Here is an 11,534-nt window from a genome sequence, read left to right on the forward strand (position 1 = left end):
CAGAGCCCGAAAGGCCGCGGGGCCATCGTGGCCGCCCCGGCCCCGCCGGCCTCTCCCCATCCCCGCGGCCTCAGAGCCCGCCGCTGACGAAGGGGTGTCTCAGCAGGTCCTCGGCCGTCGGCCGCCGCTTCTCCTCCACGAAGATCTGCTTGAGGAAGTTGCGGCAGGAGCTGGAGACGCTGTCGGGGAGCTGGGGGTTGGTGGGCTGGGTGGCGATCTTAAAAATGGCCGCCATGGCTTCGAACTCGGCCCACGGAGGCTTCTCTGTGAGCATCTCCACCACGGTGCAGGCCACGCTCCTGCAACGAGGCCAAGCAGGCAGGGTGAGGGACAAGCGTTGGGTGTCTAACAGGCTCCAGGATTGTGCCTGCCTGGAACAGCCTGCACCTCAGTAATTGTGCCCCCCTGCCCCCCCCGAAGCTCACTGCTCACACAGGTCCTGGTGAGAGTGAAGTTGCCCTGAAGCTGGTGGCTTTTTCTGCCTGTCTTAACTGGCAGAGAGTACGTTTCATCAAAGCACGTCCTGGAGGGAATCCCAGATGTGAGTTTGGACACCATGGATTCAGCAACAGCAGGTAGTTCCCCCAGGAAGTGGAGCCAGAATGAAACACGTTTAGCCAAACCCAGCTTCATCTCTGACACGCATTGAAGAAGGAGCCTGTCAGATGAGCAGCGAAGAGCCCGAGAAGTTTCCCTGTGCTTCCTGAGGAGTCTTTGTCTCAGCAGGGACAACCTCCACCCACAGCTGCTGCTAAAAACTTGAATGACCCCACCAGCTGGAGCAGACAGTGCAGGGATGCCTGCCAAGGACACCCTAAGTTTTCCCTGCAGGCCTCAGGTGAAGAGACTTCTTTTGGTTGACCCCATTTTGTTTGAGCACCAAATGGAAAGCACACTGCAAAACCAGTGCTTCCTCATTTGTTGGGAGGATTAGCATTATTCCAACTCCTTTAGGCTCCAGTTGACATCTGTGGATCTCCACAGATCAGAAACAATGATTTTGGTTGTTTTCATGCCTGAGCCACATGCAAACACCCAGCAGTGGTTTTTGTGAGGCTGCACAAGACTCCCCTGAGCCTCTGTGCTGGGTTCAGCTGCCCCAAAACTGGGACCACCACAACTCAACAGCTCTTTCAGCAACCTTTGTTATCAACCTGCTTTCCAGAATGTTAGAGCAGCTACAGCTGGTCAAGCTCTGCATGGCCCTCAGACACGACAGAAGCTTTCAAAGTGAAGTTGTGACTTTGAGTGCTCCTGTTTGGGCACTTCTAGCTAGAACACGCTCCTCCTGGATATCTGCACAGTTGATCCTAACATTTAGCTCCTGTTTCCATCTTTTGCACTGCTCCATCTTCCAACTACCAGCTATACCTCTTGCTCCCATTCCAAATTCCCAAAGGGGTCATTTGTTTAAGAGGGAATGACAGGGTTTCTGCTGTTCTCCTTACCACACGTCAGCTTTCCTTCCGTAGCCTTCTCCACTGATAACCTCTGGGCTCATCCAGTACGGTGTTCCCGTGACAGACTTAATCCCAGTCCCAGACATGCAGATGGTCTGAATGCGTTTGCTGGCCCCAAAGTCTCCAAGTTTCACATTTCCGGCAGAATCTCTCAAAATATTTGCACCTAGGGGAGAAAAGCAAAATCAAAAAACCCAAGAAGTGAAGCAGAAACCTGAGCTGAAGTGGCTACAGTGAGGAGAGCAGGAAGGGCAAAGACACCATGTTTTGCACAAGAATTTATACTCGGGTCGGGGGGGAGGGTGAGTTGAACAAATCCAAGCAAGCAAGAAGCCTCTCTCTATTATCTACTCACCTTTAATGTCTCTGTGGACAATCATATTGCTATGTAAGTAGAAGACTCCCTGCAGGATCTGCCTGGTGTACTTCCGTGTGACGTTCTCGGTCAGAGCACCGTAAGCTTTTAGCTGGTCCTTTATTGAGCCCTGTTGCAAAGAAACAAAACCAGCAACCATGAGGACCAGCAGACCCAGGTGCATCATGTCACAGTGACTTTTTAAACTTTCCTGACCACTCTGTCTCCTACCTTAATAAAGCCACTCTGCTGAAGAAACAGCAAGATACAAATCCACTAAGAGCTCCAAAGAGCAAGGACTTGTTCCAGATGTCCCAGATCCCAGTGGAGAAAGAGGCACAGTCTCTGGTCCTACCTTCTGCCAACACTACAGATCTTTTTCCCCCTCTAGTGGCTGGACATCACTAACAGCTCATGGAGAAGGACTACACGGGTAAGAAGTCACAACTCGCCGAGCCGATCAACTCGACTGGCTCTTCAGGGCCAAGCTGATGAGTCAGTCTGCTATGAAGCCTATCTACCACAGCTTGTCACACCAAGGACTACCCACTGCCACGAGTCAGACAGACTCATGAGGGACATGATCAGCCCCACATGGGGACCGCTTCAAAACGAAGACCCAGAGCAGTCAATTTGCAAGCACCCAGCCTTGAATTTCTGACCCAGGCATGCAGGCTCCTACTGGTTAGATTTTACTGATCAAAGAGGGAAGGAAGCAGGGGTGCAGACATCTGACATCTGCAAGACCTTGAACCTCTTGGTTTTAGCTGCACTTTCCACTTGGAAATGGATGTCCCTCACTATGCCTGAGCTGGGTTTTAGCCAGGGTGAAACAGAGGCAGATTTGGGGTTCAGTCAGAGAGGTTGCACCTAGATCTACCTCCAGCATTCAGGTTGGCTGAAAAGCAGGAGGGGAAAGTGATCCTGTTCCTGCCTGCCCTGCAGCCCTGGGTCTGATTCAAGATTGCTATAGTCCTTACCTTCTGGGAACAGTGGGATGCTCTGCTTCAAATCAGTCATTCAAACTCTATCAGCTTTTCCACATCCACCCACCTCTGCTGTTGCTCTGCCCAGCTACTGTTTTTAGCCTACTTTTGAGGCTGGTGGTGGGACAGCTCCTTCCTTTTCACAATCCTGCTAAAGTAACCCGAGATGCTCTGAAATTACCCCTCCTGGTACAACTTCTATGCAGGGTATATTCCCTCACTCACAACCTGAACAAGCTTTCCTAACCTGACCTCCCTCACCCTGACGTGGGGACATCAAACATGATACTGAAGAAGAGGAATCAGGGTCTTCAAGGGCTTTGGTCAGATAGACCATTGCTTTTTCTAAGTATGAATTGAAGAAATAGTTGAATGGCCAGGATAAAACATACAGAGTCAGTTATTTAATGGGGGCAGTTGTAAAAATGCCAGGCTGAAGGTGCACCTCAGCTTGGCCCTGTGAAGATTTTGCCAAGCTGGCTAGGTTAAATCAGAAGCTTGGCTTGTGGAGCTGCTGTCCTGCAAGATTTGGGAACTCATTCACTTCCACTGGCCTTGAAAACCAAAGCCCAGAGCTGCTTTTGTGAAATGAGCCCTTGTTGCAGCAGGACAATCAATCTGTATTTGGTCAGAGCTCTGGATTATCATTAAAAAAACAAACACTCAACTTCCAACCCTGTTGGACACCTCCCCAGCATCAAATGTTGGTTTCCTGGCTGCTAACAAGCATCAGCACACTGCAGAGAGACTGGCAAGGGGGCTGCTGAAACTCCCAGGGTTTAATCCTCTGGGGGTCCATGCTTTGTGGTAAGGTGAGATCCCTCCCCCCAAGGAGAGAGGGAAGACAGAGCTTGGAAGGCACTCAAACACCTTGAAGTCCACCTGACTACGTGCAAGACATGTTAGGAGAACTTCAAGCACATTTACTAATGACATAATTACTTGCAACTAGATGACTTAATCGTCCCTTCTGACCTTACAAATCTGTGTATAAACAAGGGTTTATTCTCCCACACTCTGGGGAATGAATCCAGCTGGGCAGGGAGGGCTTAAGAGAACAGATCCTCCAGCAATGTAAATAGTGTTATGCTGGTTTACACCAAACAATGGCTTTGTCTAGATGGCTGCTGTAACTCGCACACTTGCAACTGGAAAAAGATGTTCAGCTGATCTGCAGACATTCTCCAGCCCCTGCTTAGACTGTCTTAAAACTTCCTGGTCTTCTTTTTCCCTAGGGCTATTTTATCTCATCTCAGCAAAGTCCCAAACTGAAGCCACTCCTGCACAAGAGGAGAGTGCTACCAACAAGAAGTCCTGTCCTCAAGAGAAGACTTACAAGTAAGTAACCCTGCTTTTAATACACATGTGCTAAAAGTCATAAATAACTGGTGACAGCTGTGGGTGGACAGTTGTGCTAGAGCATTTCCTGCAGGGATTTGCAATAAATACTTATGGATGGGCTCAGGCCACAACGTTTGGAGACAGATCTGGATCATGTCCCACATTCACCAAGTTCAGATTCCAGACTGCAAACACACCCTGCTCCAGGATTCAAACCTGCCTGTTGAGGAGCTTCACCATGACATCTGACTCCCAACCTAAGCTTTCCCATGCTGAGATCCACTGTTCTGGTTTGGCTCATCGGATATAGAACAGCTCCACCTGTAGAGTTTAACTCCAGATCTAAATTTCACCAAAGTCCAGGGCAGTCTCAATCTGATCTTTGCCTCTCAGGACAATCTCAAGAGGACCCATACTCACCCCTGGCATGTATTCCACAAAGATAGACAGTTTCTTCTCCTCAGGATCCCGCAGACACCCATAGTACTGCACTATCCTGTCGTGACGGAGAGTTTTCAACAGCTGAATCTCACATTCTAAGGCATTCACCTCCTGCAGCAAAACAGACAGGCTTCATGACAAAAGGGAATGGTTAGTTTGGGAATATTATCCAAATGCTGCTGGATGCTGAGAACTGTTTTCACAGGACCTGCAAAGCTGCCTATGAGGACATCAGCCACATAAGGCTCAGAAATGAGGAGCGCTGCCCTATGAGAGAGAGGAGAAAGACAGGTGGGATACTCAAGGGCTTGGCTTTGAGACAGGTTTGCTTGTCTCAAGTCAACAAGACTGGTGCTCAAGGAGTTTTTTCTGGAAAGGAGTGAATTAAGACATCAGCAAAGGTAAAGAAGCACCCAGAGTGGGAAGGAAAAGGGAGCAAGAAGGCTGAAACTAAGGAAGAAGCAGGCAGGCCTGCAAGAGATGATACCTGAGACAGAATGGGCCAACATGACCAAGGAACTAGGAGGTAGAGAAGTCACCCCAGCATGCTGACTTGGTGCCACAAGCCACTCATTCAGGACCACTCTGAAGAGGGCACACAACACACAGTTTCCACACACTTCTCTACACTCAGCCCACAGTCCCCAGTGTGCTGCAGGACACAGTCCTGCCCTCATACTCACCTTACTTGTCTCTTGACTGTCAGGGTCAAAAGGCACCTGCTTCACCGACAGCTCCCGGCCAGTGTCGGCATCGTAGCAGAGATAAACCTCCCCAAAAGCTCCTCTTCCAAGCAGCTTCCCCAGCCTCCAGTTCACAGGTGCCTGCAGGGCTGCAAGAGAGAGAAGAGGGCTGAGAGAAGAGCACAGCAGGGAGACTCCAGCATCAGGGTCCATCTGACCCTACAGAGTGCAGATCAGGCTCATCAGGGCAGGTGATGAGCCACCCTCTCCCAGAGGCACCACAACAAACCACTTTCAATTGCACTAGTACTACTGGTGTGTATGTGTGTGGGGTATCTCCTAGTCTGCATTTACATAAAGCAGAAACAAGTCCCAGAAAAGGCACGTTTCTTTAAGAGTTCTTCCTCCAAAAAACCACATGATTAGCCAATGCTGGACCTTCCTCTGCTGCAGGAGTGGCTAGCAGGATTCAGCACGGTGGAGCAACCAGCCAGATAGGGACCAGCAAAGAGTTTTATCTCACTGGTCATTTCTAGGTTGTTACCCATCACTGAACAGGACCAGAATGCACCTATTTCTGTGGCATGGGCAGTCTTGCAATACTAGAGCAACCTTTGGGTGCTGGGATGACAGCAATCTAGGCAGGGAAGGGAGACTCTGGATGCATTTTCTCCCACATCCCAAGTCTCCTGGAAGCTTCTGCTGTGCAAGCACATTGACAGTCCAACACAGAAGGATATTCTGCCACTCAGTAAGTGATAAACACCAGATGACCCCACACATGCTCTCAACCCAAGCCCAAGGTAAAATGCACTGTGTTGTATTAAATCTTCCTCACTGAGGTGTAACCTGGCACAGTGTGCCACGTGCTGGGATGAAATCAGGGTGGATCACACCAGGTGAGCTCAGTAGGTGATGGCAACTCAGTTTGGTGTTGAGATCCAGATGTGCTGAGACCTCAGACACCAGCAGCTTTGATGCACTTACAGTTCCTAGTTTTTGTGGGGGAGGTGCTGAAGACCTGCAGACCTTTTTCACAATTGTTCCACCACTTGGGCCTGTACTCGTCGTACTGCAAGGTGCTGAGCTTGCTGTCCCCCGTGAAGCTCTTGGTTCTGCTGGAAGGAACAAGCTGAAACAAGTTCTCCTGTGGGAAGTAACTTCTGGGGAAAGTCCTCCGGCCTGTAGGAGAAAAGGAGAGTTACAGCACAGGGACACACCAGCTTGGATCTATCCATCACCACCTTCTCACATTGCTGCCCAGATGCAGTGATGCACCTCTTCAAACTAAACACAACAAGCTTAATGAAACTGAAGCAAAGCCCTGTGAACATTTTAAATTTGATTTAAGAGCTGTTAAACAGCAGGTATTGCATCTAATGCAGATGTTTCCAGAGGGGGTTGCAACAAGTTAATTACATTAGGGTTTTTGTTGGTTGTTAATCACAATTAAACTCTGAACAGGCAGGGATGTACATTGCAAATTATCCCTGGCATCCCCTAAGACCACAATACAAATGACCACACAAGTGCTGCCAGATCTTGTGATAACTGGTCACAGGGGTGGTGTTAGTGAGAGATGAAGCTCATTCTGGAAGGCTCAATATGCTGCCTGCACATCCCTAATACTTTTTTTCTAAGGGAATTTGATTCTTTTTTAGTTTTGCCTCCCACCACTTGCAGTGTCATACAGGGAAAGAAGGAGCAGCAAGGAGGTGATGGAGCAGTCCCAAAAGCTCAGAGCTCACCTGCTTGAAAGAAAGACATGAACAGATACTGCTACCCTGCATTTGCCAGGGGATTTCTTACAGCTCCATGAGAAACCTGCTGTAAAGGTCAAAAACCAGCATCCTCAAAAGCAAGCAGAGGGGAACAGAAAGGTTGTTACTGCCAGGGATGAGAAATGCCACACATCCAGGGGGCTAAGTGAACACAACAGGTGCAAGCAGAGAAGGAGCTGAACATCTGACTGCAGATGCTCAGCACTCCCCCAGAGCTGACCCACAAGGTCTCACAGAGGATGCTCTTCAGAATACACAAGTGAATCCCAAATTATTTGGTGGTTCTCCCTTGTTCAGAAACCTCTCCTTCCCAAGTCTCTCCAGTCCTAGGCACTGCCACAAGCCACTGAGACCTTTGGCCAAGCAACTCCCTCCCTGACCCTCCCTCATGTTCTTACCATCACTGTAGTCCTTGCGACTCTGGGACAGGTGGTACTGCCTTGGGAAGGTCCCACCTTTCCCAAACCTCTCGCAGAATGGGATGTCAAAATCTGTCAGGAAGGAAGAAGAGATGTGTTTCTGAGATCAGCTGGGAATCAAAAGCCCAGAACATTTCTCATGGGAAAGCACTCTGGTCTTCTCACAGAATTACAATCAAGAACAAGGTAACAAGCTATTAATTTACACTGCCAGACATTCCCCAAGGCTCACCCTGAAATCTGTCCACAGTCAAACACTTCTTAGTGGAACATAAGGCTTATATGCACTGGTCTTGGTCCCCCTAAAGCCAACAGAGGTTTAACCACTGACTTTATGGACCCTGGCCCACTCTGTCCAAATACAAGGCAGTGGATTAACATGACTATGTTTGGTTTCCAAAACTGAGCACTAAACATCTTATTTGCACATGGAAAATGCAAAAATTAGCACAGAAACAGGACTGCCAGGCAGCCTCAGGCCCAGATCCATCAAGTCCAAAACCTCTGCTCTGATATCAGCTATTTCCAGGGAAATGTAAAAATCCAGCTCTTGGCTAACACCAGACAATCCCTCCCCTCTTTCTTCTCAGATGTGACTCCTGACCTCTGAAAGCCACAGACCCATTTACACTCCCAGAGATCTAAATATTTATATTTACTTTGATTAAATACTAGAAAGATAGAATATGCAGAAGTGATTAAACACCAGAGCTGAGATCAGACACAAGATTATAAGAGAGATGGATGGGCATGTGAGATAAGTGCATATTTTTTTTAATAAAAAAACCCAACAACACAGCACAGGAAGCCATTGCTGGTAGCACTGAATAACTTGAGATTAAAATATCTGTCATTTCCCCCCCCATCTTTCACCTCCTGTTTTTCCTCCATCCAACTCTAATGACACAGTCTGTTCTGATTATTTGTTTGTCTTAGCCTGGGGCCAGGAGCCGCTCCTTGGAGACCATTCCTGGCCTCGGCTGTGCTTCAGCATGACTTCCCCATGACAGCAGGAGCACAAGGAGTGCAGAATGGCTGAAATACAGTCAGCAAGAAAAGCAACAAGGACAGGTCAAGAGGTTCTCAGTGAGCCACATGTGAGTGGCAGTGCTGAGTGGTGTCTCAAAGCAAAATGCCTCCCCTGCCACTGCGGATGTATTAAAACCTTCAGCAACGGGGACCGACTGCAGCTCCAACTCTACAGTTCCATCTAGAAATCCTGCCCCAGGCCAGAAACAAGTTATCATGCCACAGGCTGACTGCCATTTGTTCATTTTTAATAGTGAAAGTCATTCCAATATTACAGAGTTTCCATGACTTAACCAGCTGGATGTTTTTAAGAGATTAAGCAGTAACCTATGATCCTTGCAAGTCACCAATACACTTTCTATAACAGCATTTCACAGGATCATAGAACTGTGGGGGTTGGAAGGGACCTCTGGAGATCTTCTCGTCCAACCCCCTTGCCAGAGCAGGATCACCCAGAGCACATCACACAGGAACACATCCAGGCAGGTTCTGAATGTCTCTAGGGATGGAGTCTCCACCACCACCCTGGGCAGCCTGTCCCAGTGCTCTGTTACTCTCAGAGCAAAGAAGTATTTTCTCATATTTAGGTTAAACCTCCTGTGTACCATTTGTGACCATTGTCCCTTGTTCTGTCACCAGACACCACTAAGACTCTGGCCCCATCCTCCTGACACCCCCTTTAGATATTTATAAGCATTGATGAGATCGCCCCCTCAGTCTCCTTTTCTCTAAGCTAAACAGCCCCACCTCTCTCAGCCTTTCTTCATATGGTAGATGCACCAAGCCCTTAATCATCTTAGTGGCCTATGCTGGACATAGTTCCTTGTCTATTATTACTGGAAGGGGAAGAGGAATAACTTCCTAGAGAGTTTTGGACTCAGGTTTTGCTATGTAGGAACTCAGGATCCTGAGAGTGAAGCTCACAGAAACACAAGGTGATGCCACAAGCCTGTTTCCAGCTTCTCAGCACCTTCCCAGTTGTTTCCAAATATCACAGCAATGGCCCCTCAGCACCTTCTTCCAACACAGCACTCATCTCTCATCTTTCAACAGCTTTATTGGCTTTCATCCATTTACTTCAGCGACCTTGCTAACCCAGTTTGGACTGTTGGTGCTGTAAACTGATTCTCAAGCCAGGCCCAAACGTTTTTCAGTGCTGCCACTACTGCTACAGAGCCAAGAAGGGTTAATGAAGACAAGAGCAACCCTGCCTGTGTCTGATGCTCTGGGTCTTTTGATTTTAAAGAACATTTATGTTTGATCATCGCAGGGTCATTGTTGAAGTGTAACACAAGCAATGGAGCTAGTTTGCTTGACTGGTTTTAATTACTTCCCATGCTGTGTCATCTCCCTAATAACCCTTTATCCAGTCTCTTTACTACATGCTTTTAATACATTCAAGCAAATACAAATCTACAAGAGTGCCTTACCCATGCAATCAAGACTGTGTTTGGGATGGCTTTTCCTTCCAGGAACAGGGGTTTGGGTAAAGGGAGGGCTGCAAAGAGATGAAGGGGAAAAAAAAAGATACAATTTATTATATCAGAAAGGCTGTGGAATGAATTAGGAAGTGATTAAATACAGAAAGGACAGGCTATACCACAAGATGCACTGATCATCCCAGTCTACCCAACTGAGCTCCCATCCTCTACCTGCACTAGAATGAAGTCTGTTTTTTGCTGGGCCACAGCATGTTCCTGTGGCAAACAAGAGGGACGATGCAGAAGATACAGTCCTCAGGCTGAAATGAAGCAGTCAAAGACCCCTCACACCGACTACAAGACAGCACAGAGAGAGGACTGCAAGTTTTCCTTTCCTCAACATGAAGGGTTCAACTGTGAACATGGCTTAGTTGCTGCAGATGTACACACTGGAGTCCTTCAGTCACCCTTGATTCATGCAGGTCTCCACTTCTCTGCAACATCACCCTCCATCTTCCTCACACAGAAGAGTCCACAACCCCACTGGGCACACACGCCCTCCTAGGAGACCAGGAGGCAGAGAGTGAGCTCAGTGCTTCAAGGCTTAAGGTCTTTAAACCACAATGAGAGGGTGATAAAGCACCACAAGGGGATCCTGGTGACCCTGATTTCACCCCTGCCTCTGTAAGGGCCAATAGGATGATCCAGACAAGTTGCTTTTCCAGTCTCCCTTTCAACAAAACGGGCACAGTAGTAAAAATCTGCTTTGTAAAGTCCTATGAAATCTACTCATGTCAAAGCTGACCACGCAGGTTTGCTAGGAACTTGTGTTATTTCTCAGCATCAGCCTGGTCACTGTGCCTCATGACTCGCTCTGCCCTCTTGAGGCTCAAGCCACCTCGAGCAATTGGCAGCAAGGGCTCAGCTACAGCTTTGCAGGAATCGCCATATCGAACTCCTCTCTCTGCCTTTGAAGAGTACAGTCCTCCTCTTGGCTTTTCCAGCTCCCAGACCCCATGACTGAACACAGCTGCCTGCTTCTTTTTGTGTGAAACCAAGCCACACTGCCCTCTGGCAAACACGTCCAACACTCTTCTCCTGGGTCACAGTAAAGTGTTACAATAACCAGGCCAGGCTCCTTCTGTTGTTCTTCCTAACAAAGTCTATGCAAAAATGAAGCTGGGGCACTGAGGCTGGAAGCAGGAATCCAGCTTTGATACAGCTGTAACAATGAGCCAATACATCACAGGAAATTATTAAAAGCTACAAAAAGGAAATGGACCTTGATGCTGAGAGAGATCCAAAGCCCACAGAGCTGCAAACCCGAAGCACGCTACACAATCAAATTAGGACAAGGCAGACCTGCTGGAACACAGCCTTGATGCTGTATGGCAAAAGCAATGGGGGGGGGAGGAACCAGAAAACCTTTGATGAAGATGGAAAAAAATATATATTGCTTCCCAAGGGGACACTGTGTCTTATAGCCAGCCTGCTGTGCACAGCAGCAAATGTACAGTTGCTGTGCACGCCTGAGCTCGGACCAACCAGCCGCACCAGCTATTGAACTGCAGCCAATGTTAGTACAACATGTCCTAGTTACTTCCTGCTGGGAAGCTAA

General features: G+C 48.3%; 1 protein-coding gene across 1 annotated transcript in view; it reads right to left on the reverse strand.

Moving 5' to 3' along the window:
* Nucleotides 1–70: 70 nt before the first annotated feature.
* The window catches only part of LOC104396174 (mitogen-activated protein kinase kinase kinase 3-like), a 41,953-nt gene continuing 30,489 nt past the window's right edge, over nucleotides 71–11,534 (reverse strand). The window contains exons 8-15 of the mRNA XM_010005991.1: nucleotides 9,926–9,993; nucleotides 7,446–7,538; nucleotides 6,254–6,448; nucleotides 5,267–5,415; nucleotides 4,563–4,694; nucleotides 1,816–1,945; nucleotides 1,449–1,626; nucleotides 71–299 (exon numbers count right to left, since the gene is read on the reverse strand). Coding sequence (XP_010004293.1) covers nucleotides 71–299; nucleotides 1,449–1,626; nucleotides 1,816–1,945; nucleotides 4,563–4,694; nucleotides 5,267–5,415; nucleotides 6,254–6,448; nucleotides 7,446–7,538; nucleotides 9,926–9,993 — 1,174 coding nt within the window. The remainder of the gene's footprint in view (nucleotides 300–1,448; nucleotides 1,627–1,815; nucleotides 1,946–4,562; nucleotides 4,695–5,266; nucleotides 5,416–6,253; nucleotides 6,449–7,445; nucleotides 7,539–9,925; nucleotides 9,994–11,534) is intronic.

The sequence above is a fragment of the Chaetura pelagica genome, unplaced genomic scaffold (genome assembly GCF_000747805.2).
Source record: "Chaetura pelagica isolate M959 unplaced genomic scaffold, ChaPel_1.0 scaffold199, whole genome shotgun sequence".
In the NCBI taxonomy this organism is placed as follows: domain Eukaryota; kingdom Metazoa; phylum Chordata; class Aves; order Apodiformes; family Apodidae; genus Chaetura; species Chaetura pelagica.